Below are 23,171 nucleotides of genomic sequence, written 5' to 3' on the forward strand. Positions count from 1 at the left end.
GGTGATGGAACCCTGGAAAAAGCACAAGCTGAGCATTGTGAGTTTTTAGTAAACTGAGTGAGTCATCAGCTTCTTTGTCTTGGGTACTTTCTGCACTTTTGATCTTTTCCTCCCACATGCTCTAGTGGGAAAGTCTTATGGTAGAGGAGTATGTGTGTCTTTTTGGGTCACTGCTGGACACCATCACCCAGATCATGTAATATTCTCTGTTTAACTCCTTGGTTCTTATTGGGAATGACTTTAAACTGAAATGCAATAGGTTTAAATTCGATAGAAGGAAGAAATTCTTCGATGTGAGGGAAGCAAGGCACTAGAACCCTTCCAACCCAAACCAGTTACAATTCTGTCATCTCGCCTTGTTATTTCTAAGATCACACAGGTCTCATGTTAAAGGTGTGAGCTGCTGGAAGCCATTTGCTTTTAGATGCAACTACACACCCTCCATCAACCAGAACTGGAGGGCCTCTACAGCCTGCCATCCTCCCCAGGAACCTCGGGCAAGCTGTTATTTTGTGATGTTTCACCCCGTGCCCAGTTCCCTGCCCCACAGGGCCCGCCTGCCCCCATTTCCCTCAGCATGACAAGATGGCGGCCTGTGGAACTCCCGCAGGTGCTGGTCCCGCCCCGTGCGCATGCGCGGAGCCGCCCCGCAGGTGCCACCGCCCCCTGTGCTATATCTGAGTACGCCGCGAGCCGCACGTATAAGGGACGTATCACACCCTCTGGCCTCGCTTCGATCCCTCCGCCGCGGTTAAGGCAGTTCCCACAGCTGGCGGCTCGGCGCTCCCGAGGCGGGAGCACAGACTTGGGGAGGCGCTGCGGCACAGAGCGCGTTCGTGCCTCCCTTGCGGCTCTGCTGCGGGCGTGCTGCGGGCCGGCCCCGAGGGACTCTTTCCTTCGAAGCTCAAGCGGAAGGATACACCGTTTTCATTTTTTTTTAATCCGCCATCTGCTGAGCAACGGTTTCGGAGGTGTGGCCGGGCGCGCGGGCCCCGCCCCTCCGGGCCAATCGCGGCAGGAGACTCGCTGCCGGCCCCGCCCCGCTTGCGGGGCGCAGCCAATAGAAGGGCGGGACGGGGGCGCGCGCACGGGTGAGGGGGCGTGTGCGCGGCGCGGCGCAGACAGTGTCGCTTGGCCGCGGCGGCGGTCGGGGCGGGGGGGTGGAGGGGAGCGGGACCCGTGCCCAGTGTGACTGCGGGGTGCGCCGGCAGCGGGGCCGGGGGGGAGCAGGTGAGGGCAGGGGCAGGGCTGGAGGTCTGCCCGGGTGAGCCGGCTGGGGTGTTGGTGAAGCGGAAGGAGCTTGGCCTGGTCTCCTGCTCCTTCCCTTCGGCTGCCGCTCGGCGCTTTGGCTTCTCGGAGGAGGAAACAAAGAGGCGGCGGGGGTGGGAATGGCCGGGAGCTGCGCTGCAGCCATTCTGGAAATACCTTCTGGTGTCCCCCCCCCGCCGAATAGTGATTAACAGGACCGTGGGCGGGGGTGTGACCCGTGGGTTCCCGGGGGTCCGGCTGGAGCCGCTTGGAGAAGCGGGGGGGGCGGCCGGGAGAGGAAGGAGGAAGCGCTCACCGCCCTGCCCTGTGTGTTTCTCTCCCCCTTCCGTCGCTTTCCTCGCTGAAGGCCTCCCGATGAGTTAAAATGGTGCTGAGGCTCGAGGGGAGCTGGTCGCTGCTCGTAGGGAAGAGGTTCCTCTGCCTGTCGGAGGAGGAGGACAGGACGTGGGACGCCAGTCTCATCTCAGAATGGCCCTGGAAGTCGGGCAGGATCCGGGCTGTGTCACACACGGACATATCCAAACAAGACCTGAAGGTAACCGGGAACTTAGAGAGAGACCTGCTAAATGGAGAGTGTGCCCGGGGAAGTTGCTGTGGGTGTGTGTACACGTGTGTGCACATGCTGCTCTCGGGGGGAGAGGAGACCGCGTCTCGGCCAGCACGCTTGGAAATGTGCGCCCCTGCCCGAGTCCCCGATGTGCTTGTACCAATGCCGCAAATTATCTCTAGCTAATTATAAATGTGCATTCTTCCACCGGCATTTTGAAAAGCAGGTTTTTACCGCACCCTCTGTGCCTATGGTTTATTTCCTAAAGGTGATTTAAGGTCTTGCCAGTTGTGAACAGGTTTTACCCACAGAGTTGAAACCGAAACCCTCCAATGTTGTTGGGATTGGTGACTTTTCTTTCCTGCTCTTCGGTCATGAACAAGTACTTAGGTTTTAAAGTCATACCAGATTCATGCCTGGTGTTGGAGGTCTCTCGGACTCTCATTGCATGGTGGCCTCTTCTTATTAATGATTACCAAGTGGGTTTTTGAACAGATAGTTACTGCAAGAGTGGTGTAATTGGTTAGCTGCGTATTTTGTGTGGAAGTCAAGCGATGTTTACGGTTTGGCTGTGAAGTTGTTAAGGGGCTTTATTTGGCAGCTGCAGTCATTAAAAGTATTTAGCCATGTCTGGGCACTTAGTAGAGTATAGACTGTGCCTATTCCCCAAGGACAAAACTCCATTGTAGCAGCGGCATCTTGAACATTGTGCTTGTTTCTTCCGAGAACTTCGATGGCCGTCCTGTGACAGCAAGAACAGCACCATCTTTCCATTTTAACGGTCTTATTTTCTCTTTTTTTTTTTTTTTTGTAATGAGAACTTAGTGACCGCTGATTAACTGAAGAAACACACTTTACTTGTCGAACAACACGATACTTTGAATCTTTCCAACTGTTTCTTGAAAACGTAAACTTTGTTATCGGCTTGTTGTTGTGAATGTGCGGCAGGGGTGGAGCTTTGTCCATTTTTGGGCTGCGCCCTGTGCCGTGCTGGTAGTGAGGAGGCGATTCTTGGCGCAGAAAACTCGCAGGGACTTTCTCTGTAAAGGAGAAGGAGCAGGTGCTGATGGGGCTCTATTGTGAGCTTTGTAGCTGGTTACGGTTCTGCCAGAAGCGATTGACTTGATGTGTTCTCCAGTCGAAGTGTTAAAAGAAATTGCAGAGTGTACAATGGAAGTGTGAAGAGCTTTGTACCAAAGCGCATCCCATCTCTTTTCCTTCGAATCTCTGTACAAGCATGATAGATCCAAAATAATAATGGACTGAGAGGGGAGAATTAAGTGTTTCTCCTGTAAAAGAGTAGAAGTATTTATTTCGATTTTTATTTTGTATAGAAGGACTGCCAACATCTGTTGAAATTATTCTCTCAGCTCTATTTTCTTGTGTGTGCAGTGTTGATGCAGTAGAGGAAACAAGCTATTCTGGTTCTGTTTATTTGCTTATCTCTTTCATTGTTTCTGTGCACCTCAAAATTACTAAGTTAATTTCTGCACCCATTAGTTCGATGACTCTTGGCTGTGGTAATGCTGTTTGTGTGCATGTTTTCACTTGCCGTTCCCCTGAGAGGGATGATAAAACACCAGGAAATGTTTGAGATTCACTCAAGTGAGATTTTTGTGCTGTTTGTTAGATGTATTTAAGCTGGATTGCTGTACACTTCGGGAATAGAGAATGATTTTTCCAAGAGTAGAGTCCTCTACCAAGATGTTCCAATTCCTGTATTCAGGCCAAGTTGTATTTGTGGTCTTTCCCAAGAATTTGCTGATCTCCCATGTTGCCTTTGAAATTAGGGTAATGCTATCCCAGAGATGTTGGTCAAACCATCATGTTTTTGCAATGAAATTGTTTTCCTTTTGAAAAAGCTGTGTAGTTGTTTCTGAAATTCAAAAGGATAAATAGCAGTTAAAAGCAGTCAGGAAGTGACCTTCTTCACATTACATAATTTGATCACCTTTACTGTCCTACTGTCATTTGTGCTTTCTATAAACTGGCTGGAGTTACTCTTTGGGATTAATATTTTTAATGTTTCTGGAAAAAAAACCAGCTTGTTTATTCTAGTGCTCTAGAGTTTGTGGAAAATCCATCTACCACTACTGTTGGCAGTCCTTTAGTTTTAGTGGACTTTTTAGGGGGTGTTGTGTGTATTTTTTGCTACTTGTAAACACAGTCACAGTGTTAACATATTTCACTATCCTTGAGCAGCATGAAGCTTTTTGAGATAGGAAGTTGTAAAGTTAAGTGCAAATACTATTTTATGTGACAGTAGTGATGATAAACCAAGTAACATTGACTGTTACTTATAAAATACTGGGTCAGCCTTGGATGCTTTAGTGATTGCTTGATTATGTGACAGGAAATAATCATGCTGGAATTATAAGTACATTTAATGATTTTTTTTTTTTATTTGTGGGTAAATTGGTAGTTTTATCTTTTGCATGTTGAATGTGTCTGAATCTTACATGTCATCACTCATTCCTTGCTTCCTTTCTGTAGATTTGTGTAGAATTTGATGATGAATCATGGGAGAAGCGAAGATGGATAGAAGTCTACAGCCGGCTGATGATAGCATTCCTGGTGGAGCAGAAGCTGGTGCTGGCTGAAAGAAAAACCCAGTCCATGCCTCCTGTCCAGTGGCCTGCAATGGCAAGTACACTCTTGGCTTGACTCAGTTTGGTTCTGCAGTTCCACCTTCTGGGGACAGTCTTGTCACCAGTGAGACTTTCAAGTGCAGCCTCATTCCTGGGTGTCTTGAGAAGGAAGAAGATCTCTTTGTGCAGCTCGAGCTGACAGAGCTCATCAGCATTTGAAGTTGGTGGACACAAGGATATATTTTTGACTTGGCTTCTCTCTCAAACCACTGTTCTGTACATTAACTAATTCTTCCTCTAGTCTCATGTTTTGTTTCTTCTTCCGTGAAATTCTTCTTAAGAATAGAGAGGAAAAGTGTAAATAACAGGTTTCTAAGGATAGCCTGTGTTTTTATTTTAAGTTTTTGACTCTGCCTTAAGTTAATGCTTGAGTGATTCTTGATCCTGAGACAAAAATAATTCAGATTTCTCTTATGTGGTGCCTGCCTGGCATGAATGATTTGTGAGATTTAGATTTTCTCCATACAAACAACTGAGCTATACTGGAGAGAACTAAGCTTTCTGTACCTGCCATGCATGGCTGAATAGGCAAATTAGCCAGGGGAGGTGAACAGGGAACATTTCTTAATGTATTCAGCCAGTATAGTTGTACTTGACTACTTTGGATATTGCTGCTCAAGAAAGTAGTGAGATAAGTGAAGATGCAAACATGTAAACCTGCTGAACATGAATTATGCTGAAGCTGTGGTCTGTGTTTTAAAGCTACTACCTTTGCTAGGTATAGTGTGCATTGTAATTCATATTGCTGTATTTTAGATGGTCTTTCTTAAGTAAAGTCAATCTAAGCAGGTATTTATTGTAAGTAGGACCCAATAGAATGGGAGAGGAATTGGAAATAGAAATCCTTAATTTTATTTCCTGGGTTGTGTATTAATATTAGCAGTTTCTCCTGAAAACCTTCATATTTAAGCTTAGCTGTTGTCCATTTCCAGGTATGTGAATAGTTCTTAGTTGTCTTCAGTTTGGGCATAAGGTTTTCCTTCTGAGGTGTTTGTGTGTTAGTTCATGCAGGGTACATGTTTCAATGCTCATTGTGCAAAGGAAGATGTAGGATCATATGTAGGCCAGTCCTGGATCTTGCCTTGGCAAAAAAAGACTTTCTCCCTTTATCATCATATAGGGCAGGAAAGCAGAGGTCACAAAAGAGGTGTGTGGATTAATTTATTTGAAACTTGATCACAACTTATTGGTTCAAGTATATGGGAGAGTGTGTTTCTGGCAAATGGAGTAGCTGTGTAGAAATCTTGTAATGCCCAGTTAGCCCTGGAGAGACTCTTGTCCCTTTTGTGGGGATCTTGTCCCTTTGCTGGTGCTGTCCTAACCAAAGTGAAGACAAGAAAGAGTATCTGAGTTTTTAAAGCACTGATCAAAGAAAGGTCTTCTCCTATCAGAATTATTTCCTTTTATTAAATGGCCACAATTACACTTTCCAGGTAGGGAAGAATTGCTCTTGCCACTTCTGTTGTTCCAGACTCCTGGTATCTGTCCTCTCAGATCTGTTACTGTCACTAGACAAAATTTAATTTTGAACACATTAGGAAGTGTTCAGAAGCTTTTAAAAGAAACTTTTGTTTCTTGTCTCTTCTTAAAGCCTTTGGTATATACCTGAAAACAACTCCATCATTGCACTGCAGTGTTATAACAGCTCTGAGGCTGTCCAAATCATCACGTGCCTAAATTAAGGTTTCAGTGTATTATCAGTGTTGCACAAGTTTTGAGAACTTGATTGTAAACTATGCTTTAGACATTCATTGATTTCCTTGTTATTTCCCCAGTCTACCATAAGGAGGTTTATTAGTAATATATCTGTAATTAGGATTATTACATTAATAAATTTTTCATGTGGACATGAATGATTAATTGCTAATGATAGTCATCTATACCTGAATTCCTAATTCATCCTGATATATGAAATTAATTTCAAGTGGAGTCCATTGACTTTCCTTAGGTGTGTACTAGAAGTTTTATTGGAAACTAGCTTTGTTTTCAAGAGTTGCATGTACATGTGGTGACTTAACAGAGAAATAGAAGCAAAATTAAAGTAATTTTTTAAATGCAGATGTTGTATGATGAGATCTTCTTACTCTGTTTCTGAGAACACGTTTATCACTTTTTTTAGACCTACAAGTCCTTAGTGGACAAGGCTGGAATGGGATCACTGGTTTCAGTGCGCTACCTGGGTGAAGAGAAATGTGTTTTCCTTTCTAAAGACCTCTTGACGCCCATCCAGGTAACCTTGATTGGCACTGTAAAGATGAAAGATGAATCTCTTATCTTGATATTTAGGATGCATCAGGGTAATGTAATCGAAATACAAGCTTTGGATGTGTAAAAACTTCTAGTAGATGTTTTTCTGTTACTCAGAATTTCAGTTTTGAATGTAATGTGTCTGATTAAAATCCCTCTGGAACTGATTCAGGACAGGGTCACTTAGGAGAGCTGGAGAAGGGAGTGTGCTAGGACAGTTATTCAGCAGTTTCATGTTGATTTTGGGAATAGTTTCCCTTTGTTCTTTTGAACATGACTGTCATTACTGTGCAAGGAGTTGCAGGAATGTCTGGCATAAATCTTGCTATTTAACAGAAGCACATCACTGCTAATCCTGAACAAATGAGGAATTGGGCAGAATGTCAATGAGATGCTTGAATTACAGTCCTTTTATTGAGCACCAGGGGAAAGTTTGTTAGTGAATATTAGGTACAGATGAGTTGACACAATTGTCCCTGGGCAGGTGTTTGAGAATACTATCTGCTAAAGATAGAGGGTTTAGCCTTTTTAGGAGACTATTCTCAAGACCTGTAAACAATCCAAAATAAAAGTAGTAATGGTTGTCCCATGTTGAGACTGCAAGTCGTGTCATCATTAGTGTTCTATTTTGACTTGTTAACAGTCAGCAAATACACACGTTCTTTAGAGAAGCTGACAAGAGTCACTAAAAACCAAATTTGAGTTGTAGATGGTTGTCTTGCTTCTGTGGGCTCAACAGCAGGGTCAAGATCTCCTTCTGCAGAAGCCTTATCTCAGCATTGCTGTGGAAAAGATTGCTTTACTGGCATCTTGAATAACAGGTTATTGACTTCTAGTTCTTCAGTCTTCTGCTTCTTACAAATATCAGAGCAGTGCCTGGGACAAGAAGATAAAACCCAACCCCAAACCCTTTTCTTATTTGCACTCTTAGAGCCTTGGATAGAAACTTGCTGTGACCTTTCCATTTCAAAATCAATTCTCATTCAAGAATTTGAGAGGAAAAGATAATACACATATATTATGCAGAAGAATTATGAATAATTTAAATGTAGCTGACTCAGTTTTCATTCATGTAAACATTTTGTAATGGGGTCTTGAGACAGACTGGATCCTGGCATTATCATAAATAGAAACATAAACTGTTTTCATTTGCATCTGCTCAGGACAAATATGCTGCTGCTTCTGACAACTTAAAATCCTAAGAATGGATGGTTCACTTAAACTTATTCTCATTAGCAATGGGAGTACAACAAAGCTGGGTTATTTTCAGAACAATATTAAAATAGGCTTGGAGATCTCACTTGTGCTTGTTGCAAATTAGTGATAACAATTTCTTATCTTCTAGTATGTTATCAACATAGTAAAACTGATGGGGAGCAGATTAATGAGAATTGGATTTGTATGAATTGATGCCACCTTGTTCTTAAATATTGTGGGATTTTGTTAAAAGCATTATCTTGAATGTAAACTTCTGTTCTTTTTTTCCCCCCTGAAATAGGATATGGACAGTTCCAGGCTTTCTCTTAAGGATGATCAAAATGTAAATGAAGAAATTCAGGCTCTGGTTAAGAAACACCTTGATGAGACACGCTTGGTCCAAGGTACAGGCATACTGTGGAGCAGAAAACTGGCAATAAATGCTCAAGTCCAAAGGGAAATCCTTGTAGTCTTGGTTTAATTAATTGGTAATCTGTTCTAGGGAATAAAAGCTTTTTAAAAATACTGATTTTTACTCTCACAGCAGTGAATGCACAATGTGAAGGATTGTAGATGTTTGAGGTATCTCTTTTGTAAGAGTAAGTGTTCAGGCACATATAGATGGCCTGGTACTTGTACTAGATCAAACTTGTAGCAATTCTCAAAAATTGAGTTATTGTTTGAAGTAATTTGATTTTTTTTCCCAGTTTGTTGCTTGTTAATGAAAACTTCAGGATGTTGTATAGAGGCTTCCTTTTTTAGTCAAATTTAAAATTTTTGTTTGTTTGCCAGCTTTAAATTCTTAATTACTGATTTCATACCAGCATATTTGTAATTATGTGCTTGCACATGCAGGCATTACTTTTGTGGGAATGTAAATATTACAGCTTACAGTTTTCATTTCCCATACTGTAAGGACAGGAAAACTCATTTTGATAGCTGTGGTCATCTTCATGCTTCCTTTGTCTTAAGTTCTCTTTTTCCCCAATCTCATAGGTGGAAAAAATATCATTGGTTCAAAAATTAGGATTTATAGCCTGGACCCTTCTACTCAGTGGTTCACAGCAGTTGTTGTCAATGGTAATCCAGCTACAAGAACTCTAGAAGTCAACTGTCAGGAGGTAGGAACAAGTTGCAATGGTTTACAAATGGATATGGGGAATAAGTGCAAACTTTTATTTATATCACCTCCAACACCATTTTTATTTCTGCCTTTACTGTAGTCTTTAAACGTGTGTCAGTGTAGTGCAGAACAATATAACCCAAAGTGTTTCTTTATGCTGCTGGTAGATTATTAAATAACAAATGTCCTTCTGTGAAAAATGAGGGAGACCTGGAATTTTTATTCTAAGAGTGAAGCAAACATGATCTTGGTTTCTTTGCTGTCTGTGCTGTTCAGACAGCAAACACCAAGCTCTCAAACACCAGTTTGTGTTTTTATGCAGAGACACTCACATAGTATGTTGTTAAATTGAGCTTGGTTTTCAAAGAACCTACAAGTTAGGTGTCTAAGCTTAGTCCATATCACCACATCTAAGATAAATGTATTCAAATAGAGTTTTACCTCTCTAAATTGCTTCTTCTGTTTCCTGTCTTTTTCAAGATTCCAGCTTTAAAAACTCTTGATCCAGAATTAATTCATGTTGAAATAATTTATGACAACAATGGAAAATGTGGTAAGACCTATTACTTTTTGTCCTTCAAACATTAAGTAGGCTATTTGTGATAGACTAATCTTGATCACCTTCTCTTCCAGACAAATCTAAAAGAATTGGGGGTGTGAAAAGGAAGTCATCTGAGAACAATGGAAGTGTTGATGCTAAACACACAAAATCTTCTCCTGAGGTAATGTCTTGCTCTGTTATATATGGCTGTTACATAATGATTGTCACTTCTCAAAACATCTTAAATAAGGATTAGATTGGGTAGTAGAATGATAAATATATAATCCCTTGGAGGGTGTGAGTTCTTTTAAACTTGCCTGGGCATGAATTGAACACCTTGCCTTGTGATAATTGGAACAAAAGCTGCTGAATGTTGCTAGTTTGGTGGGGTTTTTGTTTATTTGATTCTTGTTTGTTTGGGTTTTTTTTTTTACTGTGCTTTTTTCCCTTCCTTCTGCTTAGGAGTTGGTCTGCCTGGTCATATATTCTTGCAGTGGAAGAAAACACAAAGGAGTTTTGAAGTTTATAACCTTTGCTTTTTGTGTTCTTACTTTTACTCTTTTATACTTGAACCCAAAACCTTCAGCTGCACTTGGATGCTTTGAGGGTTCAAGCTGCACAAGCAGCAGTTGAAGGCTGTTTCAGTACAAAAGGGAGATGTGACTTTTATAGTACTCCCATGTCCAGTTTTATTTATCTTGTGAATGACCTGCCAGGTATAACTGAGAGCTAAGTAAATTCACCAAGGTCAAAAGACAATCTGGGTAACTTGAGTGTAGAAATGCAAGTGAAAAATCATGGCTCGGCTGAAGAGCAGTACTTCAAACTTGCCCTGTAATTTTGCCCCTGTGTTTCAGACCAAAGCCTGCATTTTAGGCAGGAGTAGCCAGTCTTCAGGAAGCTCTGGAATGGGAGAGAAAGGGCTGTGTTGCTTCTGTGCAGTCAGTCCTGTGTAGAGTTAGTTGTGCATATCTGGCTGATGGTGTGGATATCTTTAACAACCTCACAAAGAACCAACAGGAAGTAACAAGCACAGGATAAGAGTTTCAAGAAGAGTGTCCTATCCTGTATTTACTGCTGAGAAACAGTGTGCAGCAGGGAATAGCAAAGGATTGCAGTCTTGTGTTTCCACAGCTGGTGCTTGGGTACCTTTAGCAGCTTTTGGTGCTCAGTTTGCCTTTCTTCAGTTTTCTGCATAATTCAGCCATTGAGCAGCCTGCTTGACACACACAAAGCTGGTCTGTATTTCACATTCCAAATGCCCTGTTGAAGAATTACCATGATCTGAATTCATAACTTGTTTTACCATAGTTTTTCCTTAAAGTAGTGAAGTTATTTACTTGTCATTTCCAGTCTACCTTCCTTCAAAGGACTGGATAATTTATCATTTTTGTACTCTTTGGGAAATGCCTTGCAACCATTTTTTCAGAGTGGTTACAGTGAGTGTAAGGAAACCAGAAGCTATTTGTTACTCTGATTTTGGTGGATGTGAGTATGTGGGAGTGATTATCTGAAGCCATATTTTTTGTTAATAAGTATGTGATAGTACTGATTTCTTGTGTGGAGTTAATTATCTGCAGCACTTTTCTGAGAGTTTGACTTGGTGCCTGACAGCTGTGTAATACAAAGCAAAAAGGAAATGTTTTGGAGCTGATGCTAACAAGCCTGTAGTGTAACTTCCCAGCAGTAAGTAGAGCATGTGGGAGTAAAATATGGATGTTGGAGCTGGGGAAGGACCCCCACAGAAAAGCTACTGCTCTAAAGACACTTGCTAATTTGGTAGGCCTGTTGCATTCTTAAATGAATTACAAATTTCTTAGGATGGTGATTTAATCAATGTAGGATTTCTTTACTTAACAGTTTATAGAATTCTGGTGTAAAGATTTTCTTGCTGCAAGAAGGTTGACATCTCAATCTTTGGTCATGCTGTCAGACTTCACAGTTTTGATTTTCTTTGGGATTTTTAGCTGAGCTGAAATCTGTTTCTGACTGACAGTTACTGCAATTACTTTAGAGACATCATTGCACTGGCAGTTACAAAGAGCATAGCTTCCTGTCTTCCTTTCCACTTGCTTAATACACTTCCCCCAAAAAGTTTGTTGTTAACTGTGGGAAATGAATTAACATGAAGAGTCCTTCATGGAACCTATAAGGTTTAAAAGGAGACTTTAAAGTCTTTACAACTCATGAACTGAGTCACTCTTTAACTGGCTTTATTAAACATGGTAGAAAGAGTATTAATATATTTTTCCTTTCAGGCTGAACCCTGCAAAGCCATAATTTGTTATCCTGAATTTTCCTAACTGTTAAAATCTCCCTGCAGGTTTCTCTCAGTCAGGGACATGTGCAGTCAGTACCAACTGTGCTGGGTGAAGCACTGCTGGGATGTACTCCTGCAAATAAAGACCAAAGGCACCCAGGCCTGCCCCTGCCAGCCAATTCACCACCCAACTTTGGTGCAGAAACTCCTCAGGGGTAAGGAAGCAGTTTTATGTTTACTCAGACTTCTTCACTCCAAAAAGAATTCGATTCTTAGCTCTGAACTCAATTTAAGAGCTGTAGTAACTACTCCTCTGTAATACCAGCATAGAAAAGTGGTAGACTTGCTTGCCCTGGATATGTGATTTACTTCCTTATGCTGTGTTCTTATTTATCTTTAAGGAAGTGGCCCTTCAATGTCCCTAGTATCACTAGGCTGGTATCACTGCTTCATTGTACCCATCTGTAAATGGATACACAGGTGTGGTGGCTGCTTTGTCAAAGACATTCCTTTCCTGCCCCCAAGAAAACCAGGACATGTTCAGGCAGGTGTCTGCTTTCTTGCAGGTCAACTACAGGTCCTCAGTTATATTTCTGTTGAGCACCACTGCCCTTGAACTTTTGTTACCTGCAGTTCTGTCACAAAATAGATCTAATGGTAGAAACAGTGTGACAGGAGAATCCAAACTGGAAGTGCTAATAGGGGTTTTTCTGCTAGTGTTGTCTCTCACATGCTGAATGTGGAAAATACGATTTTTTAAAGAGGTTTTTTTGTGAGAGGTTTTACAGTCTCCAGCATATTGACTTGTGCTGCCAGTCAGAAGTTCCTTGAGAATCTTGCCAGATATGAGAATGAAATGCATTTGGTTTTTCAGCAGTTGTGTGGAGAAGATGAGAAAGCAACTATTTAATTGTGAGAGGATGTAGTGGAGTAGCACCAATAACCAAATTTGTGTGTGCCTACATGGGTGTAGAATTTTATTGTTATAACTCTTAAAAAAAAAAAAGAAACCCAGATAAAACACCTGAAAAACACAAACCTGTTTAGCCTCACACAAAATTCAAAATACTCATACATCAGAACTCAAAGCACTTAATTAAATAACATAATTTCTTCTTTAAGTTTTAAGTGTGGCTAGATTGAGCAGTTGATGCTCTGATTTGTTTGACATGTTTGTGGTTTTTTTCCTAATTATTGCGTGTTGTGTTTCAGCACATGTAGGCGAAGCTTACCAGAAACTCATCCTTCCTGTCTGAATACTGGAGTTAAACCATTGACAGAAGATCTGACAGCCTTTCCTAAAGTGGGGTTTATGTCTAAAGAACAAACACAAAATCCTAGTGATCTAAATGGTAAATATACCTCTTTGAAAATCTCAAGATCTTCATCTTTGGCTGATTCAGCTAGTGAAAAGGGAACCAACATGAAGAATACTAATGAACCTTTCATGAAGGCCACAACAAACTTTCCCAAGGAATGCATTTCCATGAAGCAGTTGCAGCATCCCAACCCTTCCATAGCAATACCGAGAGGCAGTGGCACTGTTGAACTGCAGAGAACTTTAGATTGCAGACCCTCAACCTCAGATGCTCATCTTCTGTCATTCAATGAGTGTGGGGTTAAATCACAAAGCAGCTGCAACAGCCACAGCAGCCACAAAGGAAACAAGGTTGATGAACTTGCAGATGTGGAGTTTTTTATTCGAAGAAATTCAAATGAGATTCTTTGTGATAGAAATGAAAGTGAAAGCTTTTGGACTGGAAGTGCCAAGGTCCAGGATAATAGTAAGTTTTTCTAAAATTTCCTGTCATTTGAAAGTTCTTGTAATTTCTGTCTAACTAAGAATTAGATAATTTGTTGCATATGCAAAATTAGTGTTTTAAATTGTTTGAGTAAATCAGGAATTTGAGTCACTTGTACATTCTTTTATGATGGGAATGCAGTAGACTGGAGAAACATCCTTTCCTGATAAAGGAAAAGGACTTAATTTTTTAAAATAAGTTGTTACAAAATATGCAAGAACAGAATGGCAAAAGAGGTTACAAAAACAAGGTTCTGTTTGGAATACAGACGCTGATGGCATCATGAGACTACCTTTTAGCAGTGGTCCTAAATTTTACAAACAATGGTGAGGGATGGAAGTTGTCCTCAACTAAGCTCTGTTCGAGAGGGGCTTTCATTAAAAACTGTCATGAGAGCAAAACAAAAACCTACCCACTACCACCAAAAACCAGAACCCACTCAGCCCCAAAACCACCCATCTTGTTCCTCTTTTCCATTTGGTGAGTTCTTCAGGTTTTCACATGGGACAGGAGGGGGAAGGCTGTGATTGTTTAAGGAGCTGGACACCTGGTGTTGTGTGTCCTGCTGTGCATCAGGTGCTGTTGCTGATTGTTCAGGATTCTGGCAATGCCCCTACATTTTTTTTTTTTTTTTTTTTTTTTTTGCCCCCTTCCTATCTCCTGTTGCTTGGTCTTGGATTACTGTGTGCTGTTCCATAATTAGCATGGATACACAGCAAGCCAAGCAGTCGCTGTGTCCCCTGCAAGGTCTCACTGGTTGTGTAGGAGGAAGGGAAGTGTTTGGCATCTGTTGCAGTGAGATGCTGAAAGCTGTTGCATCATGAAGGGGGAAAACAGGACTGAGAAATGGCCAGGTTGTACTGTCCCCATTTCTTGTGAAATATGGTTGCTGCATGCCCTAATCCTTTAAAAACAAATGTTCTTTCAAAATGCTCCTCTGTGTAAAAGTGAAAGGAGCTCAAACTGGGGTCCACAGACTGTGTGACTCCGCTGGAACTGCAGCTTGAGACAGTTTCTGCTGACTGGAGAAGAAGTTTCTGCCAACTGCAAATATTTTTAGCATAACTTTGTTTCAATGTAACGTGAAACTTGGAGGAAAAGTTGCTTTGGATCTCTCACTAAAATACATTTGCTGGCGTTTCTCTGAGGCTTTTCTGATGCTGGTGCTCTTCCCTGCAGTAATTGTTCGCAAGTCCATTCTGTCTGATGCTGCCAAGGTGAAGAAGCTGCAGCAGAGCGGGGAGGCGTTTGTGCAGGACGGCTCCTGCAATAACATTGCCCCCCACCTGCACAAGTGCCGCGAGTGCCGCCTGGACAGCTACCGCAAGAACAAGGAGCAGAGGGACTCCACCGTCTTCTGCCGCTTCTTCCACTTCAGAAGGTAAGAGCAGTCTACAGAAACACCCTGGAATTCCTTAAATGTGGAAGGTCAAAAAAAAAAACCAACCAGATTTGGCCAGAATGGTCTCATGTAGGTCTCTGTTTTAAAGCTGTTTAGTGCTGGTGTGTAGCTATAAGACCAATATGCTCAACTAATGAGTGGCTGCCTATGGTTTTTTAGCCCTCAGAAATGATACAACTGCTTCATTTGAGCAGAAAATATTTTGGCAGGACTTGGAGCTCTTTATTTTGCTGTTCTGGGCTGAGTGCCAGTAGGATAACATGAGTTTAGTTTGAGTGCTGCAGCTCAATAGAATTGAAGATACTAATGAGAGGGTGGATTCCATGCAGGTTTCCCAATGGTTGGACACCTGAAATGTTAACTATGAACCCCCAGCTGTGGAAGAGTTGCAGTAAGTGGCTATGGACTTTCAGAACGCTGGAGACTATTAGCTTGCCATGGAAACATTTAATCTGTGCACCCACTAGAATTCAGATTTGTTGCTAAACATTTAAAAAAATACAGATGTGCTACTAATCTGTTATTTATCCTCAGATTAGAGATTTTACTATAGTAAATCTTTGTATAATCTGATGTGTGAGACTGAAGTAACAACAGACTATGCTAATTCATCCTCTCAGGGTAAGACTTACAGTACAAATCAAATTCATCAGATGAATCCTTTGGTTTAGAACTTTAAACTGATGGAACTATCCCTTTTTATTGAATGTGAAATCTCCCAGGTCTGAAGATGGCATCTGTCTGATGACAGCAGCTGCCAGCACATGTTCTCATGGCACACTTAACACTACAGTGAGCATACATTATCATCAGAAGTCACCTTTCCTCTACAGAGTTTAGTAAAGTGTTCCTGAGCAGAACTCTTCATGTTTTCCATTTAAGACACTACTAACAATAAAGATCTCATTCTTTCCACCTATTCAGAATCACTCAAGAATATATCTTAGTCAATTTTTGCTTGGTGCTTTTGACAGCTGCTTCCAAGTGAGTTGCTACTGAAATATATTCTATATTTAAGGCATTCTAACTTCTCTTCAGAGTTGTATGTAGTCCTAGATAAAATTATTGCTGTTGCCGTCTCTATATGTGGTCTTAATGCCAGTACAATTTAAAAATTGTAAACCTGATTTGGTTTTGTGAGAATAAAGAACCACTTGTGTAAGGTAGATTTCCTAACAAAAAACCTGGATGTTTTCAGTCTTTTCTTCTTTAAAGCAAGCAGTGCATTGAACGTGCTTAATGCCACTGACCAGTATGTTTACCCATGTCTGTTGTAACCTTTGAGTAAATTCATTGGCATACATTTGCCACACACAGTACACACATTTGCCACTCAAGCATTGACAGATTGGAATGAATTTAAACCAGTACAGCATTTGAGGTGATGAGGACCTTTTTCTCCTTTTCCCCCTTTTCCATCAGGCTGCAGTTTAATAAGCATGGAATACTGCGTGAGGAAGGTTTCTTAACTCCAAATAAGTACGACCCTGAGGCTATTAGTCTGTGGCTACCTTTATCCAAAAATGTTGTGGGACTAGATCTGGACACAGCAAAGTACATCCTTGCCAACATTGGAGACCACTTCTGCCAGCTGGTGATATCTGAAAAGGAAGTCATGTCAACGATTGAACCACACAGTAAGATCAACTTGTATTGAAATCATCTGTGTTTTCACAGCTTTATGTGAAGCTTTAAGTTTGTGTGAAAATTAATTGTGTATATTTGAAAATACCATGTAAGACTTGAGTGTCTCTCCCTTCTCAGGAAGGGAATGGTTAAGAGCCACTGTGAACTAGTGTCAGCCCTCACAGGGAGGGGGAAAGGGAAGGGTAATTCCACCCTTCTTTGTCAGAAGTTGTTTCTCAGTTTATCAAATTACTTTTCCTGTTACAAAATGTAAAAAAAAAAAAAAAGAAAAGTAAACCACCGGGTAGCTGACAACAAAAATCTGTTCTTGGCATGAAAATGAAATAGAGATTTTACTTTGCACAGGTTCTATTAGATTGCTTTAGGTCCATCATGCAGTTACAATAAAGTAGGACCAATGTTGTCTGTCAGTAAGAGATTTTTTTTTTCCCCCCTCCACCTGCAAGTTTCCAGTAGCACTTTTAGAATTGATTGTGTGCAGCCCTACTGGGCATAGATCAGAGAGGTGCTGGTGTTGGGGTAACTGACTGGGGAGGTTAATTAGTGTAGACAGGGCTAACACAGGAGTTTGGCCACATAAAAATATTTCTGTAGCAAATGTGAGCAGACAGACAAATGGGGAAGTCTGCAGCCTTGCATAATCACTTCTCAGAGTAGAATGACTTTTAAAACTGAATTTGTTTTCTGGATTTTAAGTACATGACCAGAGTACAGCACAGTTTAGGAGATTGCCACTGTCTGCTGTGTTTGTGGAGTGTTGACATTAGATGAAGATCCTCTGTTTGGCAGTCACTGCACTGTTCTGGAAGAATAAAAAAAGCTGAACAAGCTTGATTGCCCTTCAAAAGCAGGGGGAAGACTCGAGATATTCCAGAAATACTCACTGAGGGGTCTTGCCTTGAGCTGCCTTGGAATTTGCAAGCTTTGCCCTTCTCTTGAGCTGCAGCATATTTAGGCCTGTGGAACCAAATTATCTGTAGCTACAGAGAGATGTATAGACATATAGTACAGAAACACTTTTGGGAGGATGAAGCTTTGGGTGAATTTGTGAAACAAAGGGAGCTGTGGTGTTTCTTAATAGCAGAGGATGCATCTCTTGGCATAGCTACCAGAAACATCCTCTGGTTAAAAAACAGGGACATGTGAGTTCTGGAACTGACTTGAAAGGGGCAAAATTATTTCATCTTTGATTTTATTGTCCTGACTGGTGATAGTAAGGGAACTCATTTTCATTAATATAGAGGTTATTTTGAATGCCCTGGGCAGGAAAGAAGTGATTTACAGTCTGAATATGTGATGTTCTTTGAACAATTAAGTGGGAGAGTGCTCAGTCAGCACAGGAAAAAGGGAGATTCTTCTGCCACCATGACTTGAAGCTATGGTAAATTTAGGTGTATTATCCCTGTGAAGTAAAAGATTGACCACTGTAAAAAGAACAGTTTATTAGGTCATATTGTTCCTTGGCCACCAAGTGCCAAAAGGAGATGGGATCAAACTACAGAGAGGAGCAAAGAAAGTAGGAGGAGTAGAAAGGGAGAAGATTCAGAAAAGATAGGAAGTGGCATTCAAAAGAGGAAAAAAAACCTTCATCCTGTTTGGGGGAAATTGGAGAGTTGACCTAGAAAATGATAAATATAGTGCATGTTTTTCAAAGGCAGAGAAGAATGGAGCTGGTGATATTTAGACCTGTGTCTCTTGGAAGAATTCTGAAGCAAGTAGTCAAACAATTCTTACCTCCTACTTTAGAACAAATTGTCCTGAGCTATTCCAGTGTTGTTCCATACATAGTCAATAGGCATTATTCAGGAGAAGAGCAACAGATGTCTTGGATCCTGTTATGGTTTTCTTGGCATGCATTAGGACATAGTCTCTCATAACTTGCTTTTAAAATGAACAAACATTGTGGGCAGGACTTTGAGAAGTTAAAAGTGTGGAAGGTGGTAGGAGGAGGCAGGTGTGTGCTTTTTGTCTAGTCTAGTTTTCTAGTTCACAACATAAAGAAATGGAGATCAGGCTAAAATAATTCTTGCATAATCACAGATTCACAGAAAAACAATACAGCCCTGGAAGGGCTTATTTTTTTGCAAGATGCTGCAAATGTTTGGGATGTTTTAAGTGAACTGAAGTGGCTTGGAATGAGGAAAGGTGAATAGAGTGGGTGTATAGGAAACCTGAAGAGCAGCAGTCAGCACTTCAGAGAAGAAAATTCACTATTCTGAGAAGGTCAGGTAAACACAAACACATAAAACCTCCCAAAAGAAAGACAGCTACTTGCTCACCATTCTGCTGAATAGAGAGCAAGGACAAGCTGCTTGTGGCAAGCTACACATTAAGCTTAGCTTGCCAGCAGTACCTGAATTTATTTCCTGAAGTAGCTATGGTATTTCCACCGAGGAAAATGTCAGCAGTGTGCTTGTTAACTTGGGCAAACACATGTCAGGAATAAGTGGTTGGTGCTACACAGGAGGAAACAAACTGCTCTCAATTGCTTGGACTGTTGTGTAACAGCAAAAGCAGTTTGGAGTTCCAATACAAAACAAGTCCTGTGTCTGTATTTTAAGTGGCTGTAGTTAACTAGCAAATGCTGAATTTGTTTGCACTGACACCAGACTGTCCCGTGTCTGCCCGCAGGACAGGTGGCCTGGAAGCGCGCGGTCCGTGGCGTTCGCGAGATGTGCGACGTGTGTGACACCACCATCTTCAACCTGCACTGGGTCTGCTCCAAGTGTGGCTTTGGGGTGTGCGTGGATTGCTACAGGATGAGGAAGAAAAGCTCACACGAAGGTGGGAGTGCTTGTTGCTACCTGAAACAAAGGGGGAAGGGGGGAAATAAAATCTCTATATTGAACTAGGAAGTGAATGGCAACCTTAAATGAGACAAAGAAAAGCCTTCCCAACCAAAAGGATGGGTTGTACACCTGTGGTTGGATATATCAATAATAGTAAAATGTGGCTTTCCAGAACAGAAAAAAAAAAAAAATGTAATGGTTTTGTTTTACAGATGATGACTCTGATACTTTCTCCTGGTTTAAATGTGTGAAGGGACAGGTACATGAACCGGAGAATCTAATGCCTACACAAATTATTCCTGGAAAAGGTATTGGAAATATTTGATCAGCATAAAAATGTGCTGTAGGATTTTGCTGTGTTTTGTGTTGTTGATACTCTACTGAGTGAGATTTGATTTTAGTAGTAAAGTTAGTAAAAGCTTAAAATTTATTATTCAAAGCAGGAATACCATGTGTGTTGATACTATCTTATTATCTTTGACCCTTATAAAGAAGTAGCAAAATTGCTTGTTTAATGATGAATGGTATTCCCATATTATCTGCACAACACACAAAATTTCTTAAAGTCTGAGTGCCTGCTGCGTGTTTTGATGAATGTGAGCTCACTGATGGTTCTCTCCCTGCAGCTCTCTATGATGTTGGTGACATTGTTCACTCTGTAAGAACCAAATGGGGAATAAAGGCAAATTGTCCTTGTGCAAATAAGCAGTTCAAAGCACTATCAAAACCAGCTCTAAAGGAGGAGTCAAAACAGGTATTGTTACTGCCTCTGTCTGTGCAGTTAAGTTTGTGTCAGACTCTACTGCATGTTCTTGAAGCCACTGCTAATTTGACTTTAGGTTGCCAGCCCTGACCTCTGTGATAACCCCACCACATGGGAACAATTTGTATTCACTGTTCATCTTTCTGGTTCAGCTCTTCATGTTTTGGGGAAAATCTCGTTGTGAACTTTTGACACTGAGGCCTCAGTGGTTGACCTGGCTTTGAAAAGGGCTCAGTGAGGATTTTTAGAGCTAAAATGGGATTAGGTTGAGAGAGCCCTTAAGAGAAGAATATGAAGAACAGATAAGAGGGAATGGTTGTGAAGTGTAGGCTGTTCCTTGGGTCCTGGGGATATAGTGCATGCAGCATCTAAAAAAGTAAGGTGGAGAAATACTGGGATTCATAAAAGAAATAAACATGAAAGAATTTGAGAGTTAGGGAGAATGATCTCTCTGGCAATCTGGTAGATTTGCTTCTCTGTATATTAAAAAAAAGTAAACCTCACAAGATACTTATAAATTGATGCAGTATTTTTTTCTTTTGAAAACAGCACAAATTAATAGCTTAATTTGGAAGTATCTCTTAAGAAATAGGGTGAATTAAATGATTGTAATTTTGTTAGATGCTTATTCATAGCCTTATTTTGAAAATAAATATTACCTTAGGTGTAAGAAGCAGGTTGGACTTGATTTTTGGTCTAAGTAATGAACAAAAGAGACAAAAAAATCTTTCATTTGTTATAAGTGTGGAAGATAGTTGGTTGCAAACTTTTGATTCATATAACTGACCTGGCTTCAGTCTTCTGAATCAAGATTTCCTGTGATTCTGGACAGAAAGCTGCATTAAATTTATCTACACATCTTTATAGAATTAAACCAGTTGCTGCCCTGGTTGTGTGAGGATAAGCTCATTAAAGGTTGAAGCATTTTGTATTATGTCATGTTTAGAATCCTTGCCAAGCATCAGCAGTCAGTGAGAGATGAAATAGAGAATGTAATGATAGGCAGACAAAAGAGCAGAATAATTTCTTAGCTGAAAATTGCTTGAGCAGAGAGAGGAAATGTCACCATGCAGGAATTCCAGGGTAAAGCTATGGTTCTGGTTAGTCTGTTCCTAGAACCTCCAAATGACCAGCTAAATCAGCTGCAAAGGAGATGGACAATCCTGTGCTTGGATTGTGCTGGCCAGGCCAGTGCTGCACTCAGGCAGGTCAGCTCAGACCTGGCAGCTGAGTACACTTCTGCTACCACCTTGAGAAGAATTTAGGAATGTTCCTTACCTCTGAAGTCCTCTGAACTGGAGTTCCAGCTTAGCCCTGGCCTGAGCATCAGCTATGACTAGAAAGAAATGTGAGAACTGCTGTTAAAACTGCACTTGGTTCCCAAAGCAATCCCAGAAAATACATCTGGGAAGCTTGGCTCTCTGTGCTTTTCTTGAGGGGTGATGGACTCTGACTGCTCCTAAAGTCAGGAGATCCCAAATCCTGCTGATCTGTCTTCTCCTCATCCTGAGCTGCAATGCTGACCTCTTGTGGAGATCCCATGTTTTGAAGGGCTAAACCATTTTACTTTTTAAAGAATGAGTTTGGACATGCTATTGCTTGTATTCCCTTTGTGTAGAGTGTGTTTGTCTAAACAAGTTATTGCTTTGCTTTTTCAGCACTTGGCATCTGGAGACAGGCCTGGCCTTCAGCACAACAGTTTTGTCCTGAGCCCACAAGTCACTACACATGATCCTCCTTTAAAGTCAGCACTTGGAAGCAAACAAGCTGCTTCTGTGAATACTTCTCCTTCATTAAATTGGTTTTCAAACCTAACAAGTGGAAATGTGAATAAAGAAAACAAAGGTATGTGCAGAACCAGTGAAGAGCAAACCCTTTGTGGCTGTTTGTCAGAAGAATATAGGTCAGACCCATCAGTGCCTTGTGCTGAGTGATGTCATCTGCCTGCTGGGATGAGTGTTCAGTGCTTGTGCTGCAGAACTGGCCATGGCAATGGCTTGGAGTAGAGCCTGGCATGGTTAGCATATTCTGTTTCAAAAACTGGATTAAAATCCCATTGATGCAAGTATTCTTGAAAATTCAGTTTGAGGATACTTTTTTTTTCTTTTTGTTTGGTTTTTTGCGAGTTTGGTTTTTGCTTTTTTTTTTTAGAATGTGGGATTTAAAAAACTTTGGTTTATCAAGGAAAGTTAAGTGAAAGATATTTTATCTGCATGTATTGAAAGGAGATTAATATGTATATGTACATTCATACATATATGCATCTAGGAGGATATTGTCTTGAAAAAGAATTTCAAAGTATTCTCACAGCTTTCCTTTCTTCATTACAGAGAAACTTCTCATACCAATTTCAAAGAATGAAAATAAACCTCTCCAGACACTCCCTAGCTTAGCCAAGCCAGCTGCAGCCCTGCAGACATTCAACAGTGCAATATTGACCCCTGTGAGCAACAACAACACAGGCTTCCTGCGCAACCTGCTCAACTCTTCTGCAGGAAAGGTACAGGAAAAATTCTGTCCTACAGGTTTGGGTTATCCCAGGCTTAATTCTGTTCTAAACCTGTGAACAGCTGCCATAGGCAGTTGACTTTCTTGTCACAGTAAGTAAAATTCTGTCTTCATTTGAGAAAAGTGAAATTCAGTTTGTGTTTGTGCTCAGTTAGTGGTAGCTTAGTTGGTACTACCAGCAAGTCTTGAGAGGAGCTGGGAGCTAAGGGATAAAGCAGGTTAACTTCCCTTGGCTGGAGACTGACAGCTGCGTTGACTGGGATGTGTTGTAGACTCAAAAAAGAAACACCAGTGAACTTGCAGGTGGAGGGAAGAACCTTCTGTGGTGTCTTCCCCATACCTCATTTGCAGACTAGTTCCCTTCAGGTGTTTCTGGACTTTGTTTGACCTTACAGATGTGGCTTCAAAGTGGTGGGGAAAAATAATGG

General features: G+C 41.2%; 1 protein-coding gene across 3 annotated transcripts in view; it reads left to right on the forward strand.

Moving 5' to 3' along the window:
* The first annotated feature begins 991 nt into the window (after positions 1–991).
* The window catches only part of KDM3A (lysine demethylase 3A), a 29,274-nt gene continuing 7,094 nt past the window's right edge, over positions 992–23,171 (forward strand). Inside the window, exons 1-17 of one of the 3 annotated variants that reach the window (XM_056489453.1) lie at positions 992–1,091; positions 1,616–1,804; positions 4,310–4,459; positions 6,584–6,694; positions 8,210–8,312; positions 8,905–9,029; positions 9,512–9,584; positions 9,665–9,753; positions 11,896–12,047; positions 13,045–13,616; positions 14,814–15,015; positions 16,459–16,673; positions 19,315–19,467; positions 19,685–19,780; positions 20,099–20,226; positions 21,894–22,080; positions 22,566–22,735. In XM_056489453.1, the coding sequence (XP_056345428.1) occupies positions 1,634–1,804; positions 4,310–4,459; positions 6,584–6,694; positions 8,210–8,312; positions 8,905–9,029; positions 9,512–9,584; positions 9,665–9,753; positions 11,896–12,047; positions 13,045–13,616; positions 14,814–15,015; positions 16,459–16,673; positions 19,315–19,467; positions 19,685–19,780; positions 20,099–20,226; positions 21,894–22,080; positions 22,566–22,735 (2,697 nt within the window). In that variant the 5' untranslated portion in view covers positions 992–1,091; positions 1,616–1,633. Of the gene's footprint in view, positions 1,092–1,149; positions 1,231–1,275; positions 1,805–4,309; positions 4,460–6,583; positions 6,695–8,209; positions 8,313–8,904; positions 9,030–9,511; positions 9,585–9,664; positions 9,754–11,895; positions 12,048–13,044; positions 13,617–14,813; positions 15,016–16,458; positions 16,674–19,314; positions 19,468–19,684; positions 19,781–20,098; positions 20,227–21,893; positions 22,081–22,565; positions 22,736–23,171 lie in introns of those variants that run through there. The other 2 variants (XM_056489454.1, XM_056489455.1) reach the window with 2 other exon arrangements.

Source organism: Oenanthe melanoleuca, chromosome 4 (genome assembly GCF_029582105.1).
Source record: "Oenanthe melanoleuca isolate GR-GAL-2019-014 chromosome 4, OMel1.0, whole genome shotgun sequence".
NCBI classification, from domain to species: Eukaryota; Metazoa; Chordata; class Aves; order Passeriformes; family Muscicapidae; genus Oenanthe; species Oenanthe melanoleuca.